Genomic DNA, 21,396 nt, shown 5'->3' with positions numbered 1-21,396 from the left:
AGGTCGGTAAAATGAGTACCCAGAATGTTGGGGGCAATATGCTAAATCATTGTAAACCGCTTAGAGAGCTCCGGCTATAGAGCGGTATATAAATGTAAGTGCTATTGCTATTGCTATTATTTCGAGCCTGCTGTTTTCATAACCCAGGGTTAGCAGTGCAGAAAAACCATAATAATATAGCCTTTCCTCCACTCCTTTTCCCCACCTTGAGTGATAAATGTCCTTTAGCACCAATGGAGCTAAACCAATGGGATGGAAAATCAACTTAAGTCATAATGCAAAAATAATATTCCAAGCCCTAGCTTCTATTTTGAGCAGCCCTGCTTCCAGCCGTAGAACTGCCCTAGGAACGCAGCTTGGGACCCGAAATATATTCTTCAGGAAATTAGATTGAACTGCTTCTAATTTAGAGAAATTAGGGTATATGCCCAGCTGCACTCTGTACAAGAGCTGTGCACGGACTTTGGCCTCAAAGAGCTTAATAGCGGAAGAGATGCTTTCTATATGGAATGGTCATCTCTGCCACTGCATGCCTGACATTAGATGGACATGATCTTTTATATACATATACACACACACACACACACACACACACATATACATATACACACACACACACACACAAACACACACACACACACACACACTCTTGACTGTGAGAGTGGGGATATATTGGGGAGGAAGGGGTAGTTAATGAACTACAAGATGCTACACATAGCACCATATGGATCCATAACCAGGCCTTGATGTGTCACGCTGTACTCCTTTATTTTGCTCCACTTAACATCAGAATAAGAATTTTAACTCATGCAAGTCCTGAGGAGGTTCAAACAAGTTCTTAGTAAATTGTGTATTAATTTTTGACATCTAAGATAAGCAAGTCTCCTGACTTCCATGTAAGGCTTTACCATATTTTTACGAATAGAATAAGATTCTGAATTTAAGTCAACTCCCTTAAAAATACAGATTAAAACACAGGTTATACCTGTATTTACCCAGAAGGCAGAGGACTCTGAATTTAACATGATCCCCACCCACATTTTTATAATCAAAGAACTGCAAGAAAACCTAGTCTGGAATTGTATAAAGATGTTATGTGATTGAAGTTATTTGCAATCTATTATAAAGCCACGTTTGCAGAGAAACCACTTAAGAATTCCATCGTTACCTTGTACTATTTTCCAGCACACTTCTAGTGAGGAAACCCATCCACCAGCCATCTCTCTGACCAAGAAGCCACTCAAAGATTCCTGCAAAAAATAGAAGTTAGAAATGCTGTTATCTTGTGTGTGTCAAAGCACTTTGTCTCAGTTCCATCCAGTTTGCTCAGAAGTAAAGTCTGACCAGTTTCAACAGGATTTATTTCCAAATAAATACGCTTTGGCATGCAGTCCTACTGAACTACATCCCACTGTTTTAGTATTGCAGCCATCATGCAACGTAATTTATGCCCATATCTTGTATAACTCATTAGCATTACAGCCTCAAAGTCAACTGCCCTTTTAAGTCTAAAAAGAGTATGCTTATTTTACAAGAAAGTATGCATACTTTTACATACAAGAAAACAGCATAAGGTGCACTCACCAATGTAACCTCCATCAAGACTGAACCGCTCATTCATGGTCAGAGTAAAAATGCCCTAAAATATAAAGTCAGTCAACATAATTTTATACTTAAGTCAATGATATCATTATCCAACAGTAGAATACAGAAGCCAAGTTAAGCAGATCCTGTAATTTTGAATTGTCATGCAAGAGACAAGTGAGAGAAATATTACTACCATAGCCTTTGGATCCACTGTTGAATTACACACCCTCTGTACTTCTGCAAAATTTAGATTAGACAGTCAGGTTTGGGTCTCACTGACCAATTCACTCAGGGGCAACAATTTGTTAGACTGATATTTTATCTATATCTGTCAGCTGATGATAGATTTCATGGATCTACCAAAGTAAGATCTAGTCCACAAAAATTTATGCCACATTAAGTCAGTCCTGTGGTTTGTTAAAAGACCTTGTTTTCACTTCAGTTCATGCAAGAAGACTAAGCACATTTTCACAGACAATGACAACATAAAGCCAGAGAATCTGTGGCTTTGATGACAGAAAATTAGCAAAGGTTGCTATAATTTTAGTTGATATTAGTCATGGTTCAAGGATGCATGACAGTCTTGCCATCCTCTTTTTCTTTAAAGCGCTTCTGAAATGAATTGTTGACAATTACCTGAAGGGTCATTCTCCTCAGGAGTATGGGTTGTATTCACTGTCAATCATGGGTTGCTTCGACCTCCTGCTCCAAGACAGGGCCAATCACAGAGCTTTGCCTGCCACTAGGAGGGAGGAGCAATCCCTTCAACCTCACAATGTAGCCAGCTCCCTAATGCACCGGTGCCAAAGAGTAAAAAACAGGAAGAGCAACTATGGTCAAAAATGTGAGTATAATGGAAGCCCGGGAAATGGTTAAATCCATGTCCAGGCTGGGACCTGAAACAGTTGTGGAGTGGATGGCAGATTTTATACGTTTACAAGCAGAGTATAGGCTTAGCGTGGAAGAACTGAGGACCTTAATCAGAGCTGCTGCTTCTCCAGGCATGCAAGTTGAGTTAGTAGCCAAACTTAATGCAACTGTGAACAACCAGGGAGTCTTGAACTACTGGAAGGCCATTAGGGACATGTGTGGGGTCCTTACACCTGAGGGAACCATGCAGGATCAAGCCATTACTGCTAAACAGAAATAAGAGTAATAAGAGTAAAATCCAGCCCAATTTTTTTACATTTGGGATCTAAAAGCTTTGGTGCGGGGACTTTTGCCTTGGTATCAGGTGAGAATGGGTTATTTGGGCGGGGGGGGGGGGGAATGAGCCAGCAGACTTTGTAGCTTTGTTAACTAGAGATCAGCATATTGTTGCTCAGTACAGTTTGGCTCCAGAGGTTGAAGGGAGTGAGAAACCAGACATACACAAGGTGGTAGCAGTCAGTTTAGAGCCTTTGGTACAGCCACAGGGCAGGGACAGTTCCCAGGCAGAGGGCTAATTTCAATGGTTGTATTCAGCCGATGAATGACGGCTGTGGCAATCAGCAAAGGTTTCAGGAAAGGAATCAACCTAGGGCAAGCCCGCCTACATGCATGTCAGAAAGAGGAGAACTGTGGTTCGCCCTTAAGGATTATGGAGAAGATATGAGTCAGTGGGATGGAGCACAAACAGAACAGTTAAGGTGCAGGGTACTTGAGTTAGCCAATCACCAGGAAAGGAGGGAGGTTTTGCAAGCAGTTCGAGACGTGACAGGGAGGAATGGATCTTCACATGGGGGCCTGGAACAGGTTCTGGAAGATATTCGTGACAGACTTGTGAGTTTAGAGAGGAACCAACAACTGGTGATCAAAACACACTCCACAATTAAGACTGATTTTGGCACCTGCTGGAGCAAGACAGAGCAAAAAACTGAGGTTGAGGGGATTGCTCCTCCCTCCTAGTGGCAGGCAAAGCTCTGTGATTGGCCCTGTCTCGGAGCAGGAGGTTGAAGCAACCCGTGATTGACAGCGGATACAATCCTCTTCTGAGGGAGAATACCCACTTTCTGCACAGCCTTTCATCAGTCATCTTTGATTCACCTTAGTGCTATCCACACCCATTTGGCCTTCTCTTTCCTCAGCCTCACAACTCCTTCCCAGCCCTCATCAACTCCTTCATCTCCCTCCTTTTACTCAAATTACAGGCCCATCAGGTAGGACCAAAGTCCTTGACGTCACACCATAATACATAGTAGTAAGAGCATCTTAGCTAGAGGACTTTAGGAAGTGAAGCTCAATTTGTTTTCCACTTCAGAAACTATTCTTAAGAGTTGCACAATGCAAAGGATTCTTACTGGTTTCACTCCAGATATCATTCCAATGTAGCCTGCAAAATTTGCAGATTTGAACACTGTTTTATTATTCTTCTGAAAATCCAGAGACACCATTAAGGGCTTCAGTTTCCGTGTTGTAGTCCAAGAACTATTTTTTATATCCCACCTGCAAACAAACCCACAAAATACCATCAAAAATGTACAGCAACTCTAGAACAATGTAAACATGGACTTCCTGCCAGATGTTGGAACAAGGCACAAAGGTCAAAATTTGGGTTATGCATACTCTGCACTTAAATATGAACACACACGGTCTGCGCCACACTAGTGCAAATTCTCCACCAAGAAAAGTTGAAATGCACAACTCGTAGGTTATGCAAATCACTAACTTTTATTCAACATGGTCACGCAAAGAGTTATGGCTCAACTCGCTAGAGTTGAGCCATAACTCTTTGCATGACTTCTTGACCCTCTCCATGTTGAATAAAAGTTAGTGATTTGCATAACATATGAGACATATTTCAGAAGCCAGCGTGGTGTAGTGGTTAAAGTGCTGGACTAGCACCGGGGAGACCCGAGTTCAAATCCCCATTTAGCCATGATACTTGCTGGGTGACTTTTGGCCAGTCACTTCTGTCTCAGCCTAACCTACTTTACAGGAGGAGAAACTTAAGTATGTAGTACACCACTCTGGGCTCCTTGGAGGAAGAGTGGGATATAAAATGTAAATAATAATAACAACCACCACCACCATCATATGGGTTCAGAGGTTACCCAATATTCCCTGTTGTTTCACAGCATTTAAGGGAAGGCTTGGGCCAAACAGAGAGGAGAGATGCAAGGCTTCCACCAAGAAAAGCAATCCTGTGCCGCCTCCTGCCGTGCTCTGATTTTGTACACTCTGCAGGCTGCTGGTTTTAATGGCAGCTGCATTAGATGTTACAGCAGCAGTTCCAGCCTTGCCTTTTTAATAAGTATAGATAGATGCTGAACTCTCCCACCCAATACCAAATTCTGCTCATTCAGAATACACAATTAAAAGGCAGATCTTTTTAGAGAGGCTATTTAATGTTTTCTCTGCTGCTTATATCTGGCAGGAGTTTTTTTTTTCAGGTTTTGTTTTTTTAGTTCCTAGCTTTTTACTAATAACTTAATTTGAAACTTCAAAATACTTAATTTTAAATGTGGCTTTAGCTTGATCTTTTAACTTGGTTAATTTTAATTTACTATATAGTGTATCTATTTTCTTAATGTGGTGAGCCACTCTGTGTAGTACTGGAGAGGCAGGGCATAAATATTTCAAATACATAGGCTAAAGAGAAATCTGATATGCCAGTATTATAACTATTTGGTTGTGAAGACCATAACAAAAGTATTTTAAGAGCCAATGATGTAATTCTCATTCTATGAAGATACCAGTTTCTTTAAGAATTGAGTCACAATTTCATCTTCAGATCAGAAGTTACATGGAGGGACCTGGTATTCAAACCATCTCTGAACTCCACATGTGGGTAGGAGACACAGGCTATTCCTCACAAATGACCACTATGTCAAAGTCTTCTAAAAAACCTCGAAACCGCGCGCACACACACACACACGTCTGAGGGCAGAAAAATCACTAAGAAAATGGGAGTGCGGTATGATGCACTTGGCATTTCATTTCTAGAGACAAGATGCCTCAAGGGCACTGAGAAGGTAAGAATTCATCACTTTAATTACCATAATGAAAGGGAATGGAGTGCCATACTACCTAAGTTGTCTGGTGTTGCTTAACCTGGTATGAGCAATAGTAGCCTCAGTATTAATACATACCCAAGAAACAGTCCAAAATCAAGATTCCTGGCATGGTACAGCTTTCCTGGTTTGAAAGAGCAAAAAGAGGGTAAGTTACTTATCAAAAAATAGAAGACCTTAAGCATCATCGTTAACACAGACAGCAGTGGCTACACAACATTTACCTGCTTTGTCTTCTGCTACTATTGAAGTGCACACAGTGAAGATTTCATAGAAGACATTGAACATAGTAATGTCACCTAAATAGGAGGAAAAGAAAAGGGACAACTTAAACAAAATGATGGTTTCATTAATGCTTTAAAACAGAAGTATATGAAGAGAAAGGAAAGCAGTACAGATCTTTAGAGCACTGACAGTGAGGTGGGTCTCACAGTTTGTGGGGAGAGCAGGCTAAGCCCGCTCTCCCCGCAGATGATCAGTAAGTCCTGCCTGGGTGGCTGGATCAGCTGCCCACACGACTGCTGGCTCCGTCATGGAGCTGGCGGGGGCTTGGGAGCCACGCAGCCCCTGGGAATTCCAGCATGCTCTGTGCAGGCGGTGGGGGCGGCAAGAGAGTTGCGGGGCGGCAAGAGAGTTGTGGGAGGGGATGCCACAGGCTCAGTGCACGACCGCACAGATACTCTGTGCAGGGTCAGCTTTTTTTTTAAAAAAAGTTTAAAACTTGCTCTCAAACACACATATGGGGTGGTACTTCTCTGACACGTAAAACACACACACGGTTCATGGGGGTAGGAGAGAAAAACACGGAGGCTTAAGCAAGAGGAACAAATCACACATAAACAAAACAAACCGCTAAGGTTTGGTTTTTAAAAAATGTGTTATTTTCCTTTTTTGAGGGAGAAAACAAGCTCAACAGCCAGCTTCCTGGGCTCTGCAATTACAGTACATTCAAGTGCGGAGCGGAGGAGGAGCATAAGACTCCAGAAGAACCAGATGGAAGGACTAGCAGCAAAAGGAAGTTAATCTTTTTTTATTCTCTGCTACTGCCGATCTCGATGAGACTCAATACAAATTCACAGGGGATGCAACTGCACCCTTGCACCCGCCCCCACCCTGGATCCACTCCTGCACTCAGTGGAAGTAACAACTGACCATGTCATATCTGAACCAAAATCTGTTCTTCATATACTACAGTTTCTACCATATGGATGGAGTACTTCTGGGCACTGAATTTCCATGAATATATTGGAACTTCAACATGGATTGCTAGAGTGGCTAAAATATTCAGTTGCAGCAAATGATGCTTTAGTATATTGTTATGGATTGCTTCCAATTAGATTACTTTCCACACCTCAATATTTAGATCAGCTGCAAGTTATACAGGGTGTGCAAAGCTCCAGTTTTAGAGAATATACAATTATGTGTGCTCGCTAGAGCATTATATTGACAGTATTAAAGATGAGAACGTGAGAAAAAAAGCTTTTATGAGAATATGTTTATATTGCTTCTAGTACAGTAAACAAGGCATCAAAATATAGCTTTGAAGGGCTTTATATGAAAGATGATTTCAAGGAACACTAGTACTTATAAACTGCAAAAGAGCCTAGAGACGTGTTAAAAGCAGCTTAACCCTGCATTTGAGTCTATGTTTTTTTTAAATTCCAAAGTTTCTCATGGTTATATAAAGACTGCAACATCAGCATTCCAATCCTTCTCTTAGGAAACTTGCAGTCATGTAGACCCTGCCTTTGTATGATTGTTATCTTAACTCAGATATATAGTTAAGTCCTTTCATGCAGATATAAATTCTTTCACAAATCCTTATGTCTGGGGAGCAGATATAAGAACACTAGAACACCACTAGATTAACATGCTACATCTGAAAAACACAAGAAGTTTCAAGTGAAAAGCCTATAGGTAAGAAAGCCATTGTTTTCTAGGCCAGAGTTGAATCAAATGACTAAAGGAAAGAAGGGCAATTTTTATTCTTGATGTCCTCGACAACATGTCGTGTAATTTCAAATCAGGTGCTGTAGTAATAAAATAGAAGTTACCTAAAGGACAACCAGTAGCAGAAGCAATGCCTTTGATCTCTTCATTGAAAGGATGGGGAAGGGTAGAACCTAGCCATATCTAGAAAAAAACCACACATGTTTAGATTTAAGATTTAAACTGGCAATTTTATATTTTAAAATTCTGAACTTCTGTCTTTACTTTCTTGTTAGAAATCTCTCTTTCTTGTTAATTCAGTGGAAGCAGAACAACTTACAGAGGCTTAGGACCATTTCACAGAGACAACCAGAAGCTAGTCAGTTGGGAGTGCAGCCTATGTACCTGGGAGTAAACTCCATTTAATACAGTGGGACACACTTCTGAGTAAACATACATAGGATTGCACTGCTAATCTACTTACTACTAAGTTGACATCTACAGGATGCGCAGACAATTATGACTCCCCACTGTTGTGTATAAATAAATATCTGTTTGCTGCATTCACCCTATGCATTTTAGGTGCACTCTGAACACCTAACACATGTTACATATTAAGTGGCCTTTAGATGCCTCTGTAGAAGTTAGAGATTTTGCAGATACTTGAGGTATGCAGAGGTCTCTTGCAGGTTAAGTGCACTTGTCAAGAGCTCAACTTGTATCTTTAAACAAACTTCTATCAACAATACATGACAAAAAGCAAGGCCTTGTGTTATTTCATAATAGCTAAAACCGTTGAACATAGGTGCAACTGGAACTCTGTAGGATGCTGACCCCAGCCTCATTTAAAAAACCACCACATTAACTGAACAGTAATCTCTGAGTTCATACAGAATGTATTATATTTTGTAAAAGGCAGAGATAGAGCAATGAAAGGCAGAGATTCATGGCCCTGGAAAAGAAGGCTTTTCAGTTTAAGGGTTTCTTTGCAATACAGACTAGAAATCTTACCCCAAAACAGAGAGAGTCTCAGGAAATCAAATTTGGTGCAAGATTCCAGACTGTACTGAATAACTTTTTTTTTTAATCATCTGGTCAACAGCAAGCCACTACAAATTAATAGTTTGTGGAGTAAGCTCAGGATTCTTTATTGTCCAAAACATAGCCTCAGGCAGGAGCTTACATTTTAGAAAACAGGTGCAACTATGTCACAACAGGCAAATGCAAGAACATGATTTCTGATAGCAGACAAGTAGAGTTATGTTCTTCCCAAGCAGTGTTCTACACATGCAGTGGTTGGGGGGGGGGGGGCGAGGACTGTGGCATAAGACACACAGAATAACTGACACTGTTTCCTACAGTGGCATCTGGTGGGCAACTGTGGGAAACAGGATGTTGGTTTAGATAGGCCTTGGGCCTGACCCAGCAGGTCTGTTCTTATGACAGCCCAGAGAAGGCAGTTAGTGGATAGGTCTGGTAATACTGTGAGTTAATGCATCACAAACAATATGCCAGAAGGTAGAAGGCTGGTCTAACCACTGACCCCAATTGGTAGACCAGCTCTCCCTGGAAAAACGGGCCACAACAGGGCACTCAAATCACCCAAATCTATTCCGAGTTGAATTGGGGATGATTCTCTTGGACTCCGAATTTGGGCTCTTTATTTTGAGGATGATTCGATTCAAGGTCGAATTACCCCCAATTTGACTTGAATTAGTTTGAGGTCAAATCAAATTGCACACCCCTATTGACTACAACTCCAATCATTCCTAGCCCCATTTCAGCTGGGGAGGATAGGAGTTGTGGTCAACAGCATCTGGGAATCCCTATTACAGGGAACACTGGTCCAAATCTAATTTTCCAGTCATTAAAATCATTCCTGTGAATTATCTCTTCTCTTGATCAAAATCTATCAAATTGAATGCTCAGTACCTGCAGTTAACTTTCTACTTGTAAAAATCTTTCTTACCACATACATCAAGATTACAAAGTTTGACTTCAAGATATACAATTCACAGTGAGACAAACTACATATAGGCCTTCATGAAGGAATTTGCATAGGAACTGTATGCACAAGTAATCTCCTGGCCTCCCAAAAGATCTCAGACACAGAATTCTTCTTTTTCTCCTAAAGCTAAAGTGTGTCATTGAGTCGCTGTTGACTCCTGGCAACCACAGAGCCCTGTGGTTGTCTTTGGTAGAATACAGGAGGGGTTTACCACTGTCTCCTCCTGTGCATTGTGAGATGATGCCTTTCAGCATCTTTCTATATCGCTGCTGCCCAATATAGGTGTTTCCCATTGTCTGGGAAATATACCAGCGGGGATTCGAACCAGCAACCTTTGGCTTACTAGTCAAGTCTTTTCCCTGCTGTGCTATTAGGTGGCTCCCAACAGTTAAATGATCCAAATTCATATTTAAAGCATAAACATATTTTCTTCCAATTCTAGAGTAACTTCTACTGAAATAAATGGGTACTGGAGATGTTAAATAATTTTTTGGGGGGGGAGGGAGGAGACAAGAGATTGCAGTCTTGATATTTTAAAGGCAAGTTTATAACATCAAAATGTAAGCCCTTGACAAGATTACACACAGGTGCAACTCGGAAAATTAGAATATCGTGCAAAAGTCCATTAATTTTAGTAATGCAAAGGTGAAACTGATATATGAGACAGACACATTACATGCAAAGCGAGGTAAGTCAAGCCTTAATTTGTTATAATTGTGATGATCATGGCGTACAGCTCACGAAAACCCCAAATCCACAATCCCAGAAAATTAGAATATTACATGGAACCAAGAAGACAAGGATTGTAGAATAGAACAATATCGGACCTCTGAAAAGTATAAACATGCATATGTATTCAGTACTTGGTTTGGGCCCCTTTTGCAGCAATTACTGCCTCAATGCGGCGTGGCATGGATGCTATCAGCCTGTGGCACTGATGAGGTGTTATGGAAGACCAGGATGCTTCATTAGCGGCCTTCAGCAGTTCTGCATTGTTTGGTCTCATGTCTCTCATCCTTCTCTTGGCAATGCCCCATAGATTCTCTATGGGGTCAGGTCAGGCGAGTTTGCTGGCCAATCAAGCACAGCACACTGTATACTTTTCGGAGGTCCGATATTGTTCTATTCTACAATCCTTGTCTTCTTGGTTCCATGTAATATTCTAACTTTCTGGGATTGTGGATTTGGGGTTTTCATGAGCTGTACGCCATGATCATCACAATTATAACAAATTAAGGCTTGACTTATCTCGCGTTGCATGTAATGCGTCTGTCTCATATATCAGTTTCACCTTTTAATTTGCATTACTGAAATTAATGGACTTTTGCACGATATTCTAATTTTCCGAGTTTCACCTGTAGATTTCAAAAAGCATTCCGATGATCTGGATCACCTGGGGAGCCGCTAACTTTGGAACAAAATCTCCATTGATGGTCTGGGGGCAGTCAAGAGTATACCACCTACAACCTGTCATAGGAATGTACCTAGTCATCCCTGCTGCATCTGTCCAAATCCCTCCTGCCCCAGTTGCCTTTCCAAATTGGCCTATTGTAAGTGTTTGGGCAAAGTAGACAGCCTGTGATGGAGTGCATAGCTGATTATTACTTGATCAACTATGCACTCCATCGCAGTTTATCTATTTTGTTCTGTGTCCAAACCCAACTCATAAAATCTTGATTGCTTTTCCAGACATAGTTGCACACTAAAAACATTTTCATTGGACATCTGAAGGTGATGCCATGGGTTCTTGCCCCAAGCCCATACTACAAAGCAGTAAGCAAGGTGTAGAACTGTACATTTGCTCTCCTCTCATTTGCTAGTACAAAAGGTGTTCAGGAAGCTTGATTAGACTTTAGACACTGGAAAGATACTCACCAGCTTAGATTCCAGGCTTGCTATAAGTTTGCCAGATGGGAGGAATGCTATTACTATCTCTCTAATAGTTTGAATCATGGCCTTCAGCTAGAAAGTTCAAGAGAGCTTTAATTAATAAAAACTTTAGGCTACTAGAATGATCATGTCAGCAGAAACACATTTTCTTCACATCTACCTTACAAAGGATGTTAAGCAAATTATGACAAAAGTTTTTCAGTTGTGATCAGCACTTTACTATCAGTCAGTAGGTGCCTTACTCATGAAATATTTTGTCTACCATCAAGTAATTTTGCCTGTATTAAAATATCCTACTCCCAAGATATGACTGAAATAAAAGCTTAAGATCTCTACTACCTTCCCACCAAATTACATACCTCTGCTTTTTTGTCACGTGCTATCTGGACCCATCTCTCACTGGGTGGCAAGTCAAGATTTATGATGTATTCTGGGGGTATTCCTTTGTATCTGAAAAAGGACGAAGTTCCATGAAAACCTCGCTTAGCTAATCCCATTAGGCTTTTCCCCTAAGGTGAGGACTGCACAACTTTCTAAACAATTAGGTTTGCTTGATTTATAGTATGTGGCACTCATCCCCCTACCCCCAATACATGAATATTTAAACACAACGGCATCTTATGTCCTTAACCCTAGCAGTGTTTTAGTTATTGTACCCTGAAAAGGGGCAAACACGGTTGATCTTCTTTGTATCACCCTTTTACGTATCTTTATAGACAACAGTCTATTTTTTAGGCTATACACGCTTCCTAACCCTTTCCCAATGTCTTTATTTTAATCTCTGAACCGCTTGCATTGCTCTTAATTTCCAAAACATCAAACTTCTTCAGTGACAATATGCTCAAACTAGTCACAGTCTAGCCAGCGACAAACAGAGCAAAGTACTATCAATTTCCATGTCTACGATAAAGCATTTCTGCTGATGAAATGCAGAATGCCCCTCTCCTCATTTGCAGCAGCTTCACAATGATAACTCAATGGAATCTGTTCAGAGTTCACATTTTACTGAACTTGTGAGAAAAACAGGATTGTCATTGCTTCAACTGCCAGTCTGCCATTTGTTAAGTTACTTACGTTGGCCCTGATGGAGGATACTCTTTACTTTTACATTTTTCAGCAAACTGCAACAAATAAAATAAAATAAAAATTAGAAAGTCTTTTTGAGAATTAGATTTTCTGTATTGCTTGTATGCCAAATTATTTTCAGAGTTCTTGTTACCTTTTCAGCTTTGGAAGAAGAAAATTAAAAAGAAAAAAGGACAGATGTTGCAATGCACAAATTTACCTGAACCAAAGATCCATGCAACTCAGTGGGCCTTACTTCTAAAGTAAACACACATAGGACTGGGCTACAAGACTTTTACAGTATGTCTGGATCTCTCCATTTTTACATACTTAAAGCCTGCTTAAGGATACAACACAACTGTTAGAACTATGAAGTGGATAAAACTTTAAAAGAACAATTAAAAGGGACTCTTTCTCTATATATATTTCGAGACCAAATCAAATGACAAGTCTGACAGGTTGCACACCCTCACCAACCTATTTTAGGAGATATTCAAAACTCAGCTTTGACGTTCTGTCAGTGCTACTCATTTCCTCATGTCACTAAGCATAGGTGAATAGAAAGATAGGCATTTTTTAAATCATGCAAACTGGATGTACAAATGTTTTTACTAGGCCTGTGCAGGATGAAAAATACTGGATCTGATCCGATAAACAGTGTTCCCTCTAAGGCATGCGCACATGCCTGCGCTTACTTTTTTTTTTTTTTAATGTCTGCTCAGTTAATTTTAGATCCCACTCAGGTTGAATCAGGAAGGCCCCATTCTGAATGCATGTGTGCACAAACTGCCTTGATACTCCAGCCCAGAACAAAATTCATTCCATACAGATGAAAAAAGCTAGAGAGGACACTGCCCTTTAGTGTCAGAATTTGATTTTGGACCCCTGTAAATATCGTATATGGGATAGTTATCAGATTTCCAATTGAAAAATCTGATAAAAAAAAGAAAAAAATCCCCCTAGTCGTCTATGGGAAAGGAAACACACACACACCCACCCCAATCGGGAATGAATGGGCAGAGAACTCTGAAATTTGGCACACATGTGGATCAGGATGACAGGACTTTGCATATTGAATTTTTAGTAAATTGGCCCTGCACATTAGCACCTTTTCAGTTTGACAAAATGGTGGTCTTGCAAGAGCACTATTTTGTCAAACCCAAAAGGTGTTCTTGCACAAGAACACCTTGTCAAACAAAATTAAAAATTAATGGATGGACTAATTTACTCAAAATTCAATACACAGTCCTGTTATCCTGAACTATATTTGTGCCAAATTTCAGAGCTCTCTGCCCAGCCATTCCTGATTTCTCTCTCTTTTCTCTTAGATGTCAATGGGGATTTTTTCTGATTTTTAATGACAATGGTTTGGCAAGATGTTCTTGCACAAGAGCACCATTCTGTCAAACCAAGAAAGTGTTCTTGTACAGGAACACCTTATAAAATCTTTTTTCTTTTCTTTTTTTAGCTTTGGGGGAAGGATAATCCCAACTGCTGCTATTTGTGAAATGTTCTGTGCTCTGGAACACAGATACAAGCACAGACAAGCAGAGGGCAAGCATTTTTCAAATGGCCATCCCCTCAAAAAATTGCTCTAACTGCTAAAGATGCTAATGACATTTTGCATTTCCAACACCATTTTGTCTTCTGATAGTTTTGCTGTATTAGGATAGCAATTCCAATAACTCCGATCAGATATAGGCTAAATATCAGATTTCCAATATCCCTGATATCATTCCAATATCTATATTGGATATATCCAACTGCACAGGCCTAGTGTTTACATTTTTATGCAGAACTATATTGTAAAGCATTTTTCATATTATGCAAGCTAAGTATCACATATTTAGACTGGCTATTACTGAAAGTCATAGCTTATGAGCACAGAACTCTGAGAATTAGACATATGAATGAGAGAACACAACACACCCTCTCCAACCAAGTTATTAGCAATTGTACTGATAGAGCTTTCACACAACCTGCAAAGCAAATGCATCAAGCATGGGTCATGAGAATACAGTCTTAAAATAAATGCTATCACATTCACAGGAATGTATGCATATTAAACTAGGTAACCATCCTTCTTGTAAACCTTGCAATGGGTTTTGCTTTTAACAGGTCATTGCCCCTTAAAAACATATGCTCATGATCCAGAGGCGTAACTAGGGGAAACGGCGCCCAGGGCAAACACTGAAATTGCGCCCCCCCCCTCCGCCCCCCCAAGCACCCAGAGCCTTTGGATGGATAAAAATAAATAATAAATACCTACATTTCAAAAATATTTTTAAAATCCACTGCACATACTCTGTTCAGTGTTGACAGAACTCTAATCAATTATTAAGCCAAAGCCTTCTCCTTTGTTTTGCAAAGAGCTTGTGGATTTGTATCCCTCTCACACTAATCAAGACTTAGTAAATTAACAACTCATTCTGCAGACCGTGTGATTATGGCAAAGTTCCAAGAGCCATTGGAAAAGGCACATTCTGCCTGACCTTAAGATATGATCAAAGATACTATGGCAGCTCCAATTCACTCTCCCTCCTTCAACGCACATTAAGCCCCCTTGCACAGCTCAGCTGCCCCACATAATTGCTTCTCCTAAACATTTATCAATATCTTCAGTGGCAATTCTGCTCTGTGAAAAGCTCAAGTCACAACAGGACACAGTATGTCCTTGCCAGCATTGATCTATGTGTTAGCACTACTGCACAGCAACAACATAGGTTCAGGCTCTTAGGCAACTAGAAGTCCAGGAGCATATTTAAAACAAGACTGTGTTCCTCCCCATTTTGCTTAATTAGCCTTCAGAACATGATATAAAAACAAGTTCGCTAGAACTACAGAATAACGTTTGTATGCTATTAAAGTTTTCCTTATCAGAACAGAAATTCTACTTCCTAAAACAAGTATGAGGGCTATTTAGGTAGTTGACAGCATTGACAAACTATGTTAATTTATTTCAGTGACTCCCTATTTAAAATTTCTATTAGATGTTTCAGTTAGTTGGTGGTCCTGGAAGAGCTCAAATGCAACAAATTATTTTCCACATAATTCCAGGACACCTAATGAGCAGGCCTGTAGCTGAATTGCCACATCTTTTCTGCAAGATGACATTATCTAATATAGAGCAAAGATTCTACAATTAGTCAGAAATACAAATTTTTCCCAGTTATACAACACTATCAGCCCAATACCATTTTGGTAAAACATGTGCTACGGGCAGAGAAGTTAAGATTTCTCATCAGTGCAAATCTGCATAAGACAAGCATACATTTATTATTCTTTGTCCATATAATTTCCCAAATATCTTATTTTTAAAAAAGACAAAACAAATTTAAATAATCTTTAACCAGTATCATAATTTTTGTTAGCATATACTGTGGCCATTTATCAAGTGTTTAAAACTAAATAAATTCAGCTCCCCAAGCCCCAGGAGGGGTGACTGCAACATATCAGACTCCATCAGAGAAGGAACAAAGAGAACAAGTGATCAGAAATCTCCAATCCAACACAATGTGAAGAGAAGGGTAGCTAGGAGAGCAAGGGTATCCAGCAACTCTGTGAACTCCACAAGAGATGTTGCATGGAGAAAGTTCCTATTTGGGCTAAGAAGTCAGAGCAGAAATTTCTTTTCAAGCAACAGTGGAAGCAAACACATAGGCTTAGTGGGAAGTACTGTTCAGCATGTGTCCTTGTTACAAAAATTTCCCTTTAAGTGATGTTAGCAGAAATACACGGAGCTTGAAAAAGGGAAAATCACTGCTTTGGATTCCAATACGAAGGTTCTTAGAACAGGAGCGGGTAGGAGCTACAGAGAGGTGCAGGCTTGCAACGTGGTCCCCTGCTCAAGGTAGAACTAGAAGGTGCGCCGGGATCCTATTTCATTTCAGACAAAATAACGGGTAGTAAGGGCAGAGCTTTCAGGGAAGGGGACAATTTGGCTGTAGGCACCTCTGTTCCACGTGGTTATCCCTATTCTTGATGCAGAAGAGAACGGCTCACCCGCGAGAGAAGTCCACCCCTTGTTGGGGGCAGTCCGGTTCAGGCACTGGGGCAGGCTCTCCCTCCAGGGCTTGTTTCAAGAGCTTCTGGTGGCCGGTGGGAGGGAGGACGTCTTACCCTCGCGGGGGTGCTTGCTCTTTGGTCTGCTGCTGCGACGGAAGCCCAGTCCGGGACATCGCGTTCGCGTCACCCACCTTGGGCTGCTGGAGGCTCCTTTTCGTTTACAGGATCCCCAGATAGCGGGGTGAGGGAAGCGGAGGGAAAACGTCCCGGGTTGCCAGAGCACCAAACTCCCCTCAGCAGCAGCACACCAAGGAGGCAGCCATATTGCCAAGGCCCACAATGCATCGCGGCGACGGGCCGTTGGCTGGCTCATGCTGAGTCAAATGCATTCAGTACAAGCGGACTCAAGGAAGGAGGCGGGGGAAGCAGAGCAGGGAGTGACTGGGTTGCCTTGACAACCACCGGAGCTTTCCCTTGAGGGTATGCAACGTGTGGGAAGGAAACAAAACGGTGCCCGACACCGCATGAATTTCTCTGCTCTCTCGCCACCTCCCTCCTTGTTGCGAGTCGCGACAAGCAGTCGTGCTCATTGGGAAATGGCCCGCTTGGGATATAGAATTGTAAACAATAGGGTCGTTGCATATTATTTTTATAAATAAACTTGTCGCGTTTCAGTGTGAATCATTGCTTTATGTTGCCAGAAACAGCTGAGCTTTCTCTTGCCGCAGTCATTCCTAGCTGCACTTACGAAGCCACAGCCTGTGGCGGGTCAGGCGGGGCAAGGCACTTCTTGGCGTGGGGCCAGGACCAGCCCGAGGATTCCCGCCCAATGGGGCACCACGCGCTGCAACGCCAAAGGAAAGGACGGAGAGAAGGGGAGCCTCGCCCGGCCCGCGCGCAGCACGCACTTACTTGCAGGCTTCGCTTGGCTTTGCCGGGGGGAATCCTGAAGGAGGAGGTGCGGGCGAGCCAGGACAGCGAGGACTGACCCTCGTGGTGATCGGAAAGTGCGGCAGCACTGGTGGGCGTGGGCTTCCTTCCACCTTCTGCTGCTGCGAACGGGAGGGCGGGAGCGGTGGGCAGGGCGAGAGGGAAGGCAGAGGGAGACAGGCGAACGCAAACAACCCCCATCCAGCCGCACAGAGCCGCCCAGCGCCCTCCCTTTCCCGCTTCCTGCTGCTCGTAGCTGCCGCCCGCCGGGTTTCTCTGGTGCAGACGATTGGCTGCTCGGTCACTCAGTCGGTCTGTGTGGCGGCGGCAAAAAAAAATTTTTTCGGCAGCAAAAAAATTTTTTCCCCAAGAAATTTTCGGGGATCGTGGGGGCACTTTTTGGCGCCCCCCAGCAAGTGGTGCCTGGGGCACGTGCCCCCCCCTGCCCCCCTATCGTTACGCCTATGTCAGGATCTTATTCCTGTCCGCTTTCTTTTAATCAGGAAACATTTCAATTACACTAAGTTAATTTTGTTTAAAAGATTCTAATCGTTTTCTCCATATGGGAGTTGTAACAGTTCTTCACCTTTAGGGGAATTATTCCACTGATAAAGAAGTCCTGTTTGACGAGAGCTGTTTTGACAAACTAACTTTATAGACATCTCATGTGTTGACAATGGCTCAGTTCAAACACCACACAAAGCCATGATTTGAGCTTCCAAATATGCAAGACAAGCAATCAATGCTTTAGAGCAGGCTGCAGCTTGTCTGCTTTCCTTTTCTGATCTCTCAGTATTCAGGGCACTCCCAACTCGATGGTAAAACTCAATCTCCAGCAACTGCAATAGTAGCAGCTAGTTTGCTTATCCTAATCAGGATTTGTCAATTCAGACATTATACCACAGCACTGTGAATAAGCTTCCTCAACCATGGTTTGGCATGAGGTTTGAATTAAGTGCAAAGCTTCAGTCAATCTTTGCCAAGCTAAGCAGAACAGAGTTTTGCCTTTCAGGATTATGTGTTTCCCTCTGGGTAGTTCAGAGCTCTGCTAGACCTTGGAACTTTTGCCTCGCTTGACAAGCAAGTCACACAACAGCTCAGGACCAAACACAGGAGAGGCAGAAGTGGCTTTCCAACGGCACCTGCATCAAAACAATGTGCATAGATCAGCTAAACACTGCCTGATTATGGAAAGCCAAGAACTAGGGATGTGCACAGAACCGACAGGGGCTGATTCGAAGGCAGGGAGGGGTGACATTAAGGGTGGCGGAGGGTGCTCTTACCCCTCCCACCACATTTCCCCTGCCGGCGCTGCACTTTCAAATAGTCCGTCAGGGCGGCAGCGTACCTCCCTGCCGCTCTGTCCCCTTGTCGCACTGGAAGTGGCTGGAAGTACCGCGTGTGTGCGCGCATGTTGGCGCGAGCACATTGTATGTGTGCCTAACGTGCGCATGAGCGAGCATGACGTGCACACAGGTGCTCTGTACTTCCGGTCACTTCCAGTCCGACGAGGGGATGGGGCGGCAGGGAGGTATGCTGCCGCCTTGCCAGACCATTTGAAAGTGCAGTGCCAGTGGGGGAAACACGGTGGGAGGGGTAAGAGTACTGTCCCCTGACCTTAAAAAGCTATCCCCCCCCCGGCCCCTGCCTTTGAACCAGCCGAACCGCTGATTGTTCGAACCTGTTCGGAGGTCATAAAAGGGCCTCTGAACAGGTTCGTGCACATCCCTACCAATAACCTTTGCCTGCCTAAGTGTAAACAGAAACATGAAATTGTTGCGACAGGTTGTCAAGTGATATTTGGCTAGCATTTTGTGTTACTTTTTTATTTAAAATCCAGCTGCTTCTTGAAACTGTCAGAAGATGCTTAAGCAGAAAGCCGTTAAAAATATACCCCCAAGGTGGGTAATATACATTATTGTAATGCAAACAAGAGAAGGATCTCCGAAACTGGGTTTAGAATGGTTCATCTGAGATTCATGGATCCGCATAGTTTCCTGATGTGACTAGGACAGAGTTCTCCATTGCAAGGCCCAGGAGCAAGCAGCAGCTCCCATCAATCCTAAGTGTGGCTCCCTAATTATTTGTTAGGCCTGTGCAAAGCTTCAACCAAAGCCAAATATTCAGCCAAAGCCATTCCCACTTTGCAGTGCTGCATTTTGCTGAGTGCCAATGGGGCTCCTTTAAGGGAAATCGAGCCCCAGCACCATCTTGGAAGGGGCAGATGGAATGCTTGGAAATGCATTCCAAGTCAGTGAAATGGTCAGTGTGGTGGGAAATGGCTCTCACATTGACTTGGGTGGGGGGCAAAGTGCCCCCTGTTTGAAAAATACTTAAGATCACTGGTCTAGGGAAGTCGTCCCCCCCCCCGCCAATACGGTTGGTAAGCCTGTCAATGGCCTGGTTGACCTCTAGAATCTGGAGGCCTTGTGCATGACTGACAGGATTCTATCTAGCCATCTTCCCCAGCCGTGTAGAGTCAAACTATCCCTTTGGTTGTCTAAGAAGTTGGGTTAAACAGGCAGACCGAGAACACAATGGTGGAAGACTTGTGTTCTGTCAGATTTAACCTAAGTCAGAGACTACTTTAGGGCCTGCTTTATGGTGGTGATGGTTGTGAAGAAAGACAATCACGTCTGCTCAATCCTGTTCAGAGCTTTTCTGGCTGGTTTAAGGCCTTTCATGAACTACTACTATTGTTATTTTAACACATTTATATACCATCCAAAATTTATGTCTCTGGGCAGTTTAGAATAAGACAATACAAATTAAAACAAAATTAAAATGTTAAAACATTAACATAATTTAAAGTTAACACAATGCTAATTTTAGCCAGGGAAATGGATTTTTTTTGGTTATGAATTTTTTCCATGTGTCTGTAAAAAACAAACAGAACAGCTAAGCAAATTTAGGTAGATAACATTGGTGTAGTTAAAATTTACAATAATAAGATTTTTATCTAACACTTTATATCCTGCCTTTCTTGCATGATGGAGCTCAAAGCAGTATAATGAGATTCCTAAAGTAAAGTTGTGCCATTGAGTCGGTGTTGACTCCTGGCGATCATAGAGCAATGTGGTTTTCTTTGAGGGGCTTACCATTGCCATCTCCCGCGCAGTATGAAATGATGCCTTTCAGCATCTTCCTATATCGCTCCTGCCCAATATAGGCGTTCCCCATAGTCTGGGAAACATACCAGCATGAGGTTCCTAGATGGTCTTTAATCCAAATATCGACAGACCCAGAACTTCTTGGCTTTGGCAAGTTTGCTGCTGACTATAGACCAACATTGCTATACAGGTTGAGTATCCTTTATCCAGACTGCTTGGGACCAGTCCAGAAGCGTTCTGGATTTTGGATTTTTCCAGATTTGGAATATTTGCATAATGAGATATCTTGGGCATGGGATCCAGAGCGCCAAAACAGACGCCAACAGAGCAGGTGCCAAACTGAGCAGGGAGTGGAGGAGGGGGGGCTTTCCCTTTTCCCTCTAGCGCCAAAGAGAGGACATCAAAAACATTAAAAAGCTTCAAATTAAAAACAGAGCCGCAACTAGAGGGAATTACAGACAAAACCCGTCACTTAACAGCCTTCTGAAACAAGTAAGTTTTGACTGCAGGTTTAAAAGCAGAAAAATTGGGAATCTGCGAGTGAGTGAGCTGAGGCGTTTTGGTTTTTTTACGGCGTAGTGTCTGGATTTTGGAGCATTCCGGATTTTGGATGTCCAAATAAGGGATACTCAACCTGTAGTTACTGTATATATTTTTTAAAAGTCACAACAAATGTTCTCAAAATGCACTGCTTCTTGCAGTTTTACCTTGAGTGCAGTTCTACTGTGAGTGAATTGCAGAACAGGCCTCTAGTCTGGACCTTGCTTAATCATTCTTTTAATCAGTCATACACTCTCCTGAAATGGAGCCTTGTGTAATCAGTGTTAAGATAGGTTTCTGTCATGTTTTGCAATAGATACATTTGGACACAGTAAGATGT

At 42.2% G+C, this 21,396-nt stretch overlaps 1 protein-coding gene across 3 annotated transcripts in view; it reads right to left on the bottom strand.

Moving 5' to 3' along the window:
- Window positions 1-21,396, bottom strand: part of ASAH1 (N-acylsphingosine amidohydrolase 1) — a 32,597-nt gene that overhangs the window by 8,017 nt on the left and 3,184 nt on the right. The window contains exons 1-10 of one of the 3 annotated variants that reach the window (XM_053254514.1): window positions 17,389-17,634; window positions 12,481-12,527; window positions 11,766-11,856; window positions 11,392-11,478; window positions 7,634-7,712; window positions 5,804-5,878; window positions 5,658-5,703; window positions 3,867-4,011; window positions 1,585-1,639; window positions 1,169-1,250 (exon numbers count right to left, since the gene is read on the bottom strand). In XM_053254514.1, coding sequence (XP_053110489.1) covers window positions 1,169-1,250; window positions 1,585-1,639; window positions 3,867-4,011; window positions 5,658-5,703; window positions 5,804-5,878; window positions 7,634-7,712; window positions 11,392-11,478; window positions 11,766-11,856; window positions 12,481-12,527; window positions 17,389-17,607 — 926 coding nt within the window. In that variant the 5' untranslated portion in view covers window positions 17,608-17,634. Of the gene's footprint in view, window positions 1-1,168; window positions 1,251-1,584; window positions 1,640-3,866; window positions 4,012-5,657; window positions 5,704-5,803; window positions 5,879-7,633; window positions 7,713-11,391; window positions 11,479-11,765; window positions 11,857-12,480; window positions 12,528-16,473; window positions 16,816-17,388; window positions 17,635-21,396 lie in introns of those variants that run through there. The other 2 variants (XM_053254516.1, XM_053254515.1) reach the window with 2 other exon arrangements.

This window comes from Hemicordylus capensis, chromosome 5, assembly GCF_027244095.1.
Source record: "Hemicordylus capensis ecotype Gifberg chromosome 5, rHemCap1.1.pri, whole genome shotgun sequence".
Taxonomy (NCBI): domain Eukaryota; kingdom Metazoa; phylum Chordata; class Lepidosauria; order Squamata; family Cordylidae; genus Hemicordylus; species Hemicordylus capensis.
Note: the sequence above shows the minus strand (reverse complement) of the source record. Positions and strands in the feature narration are given on the sequence as shown.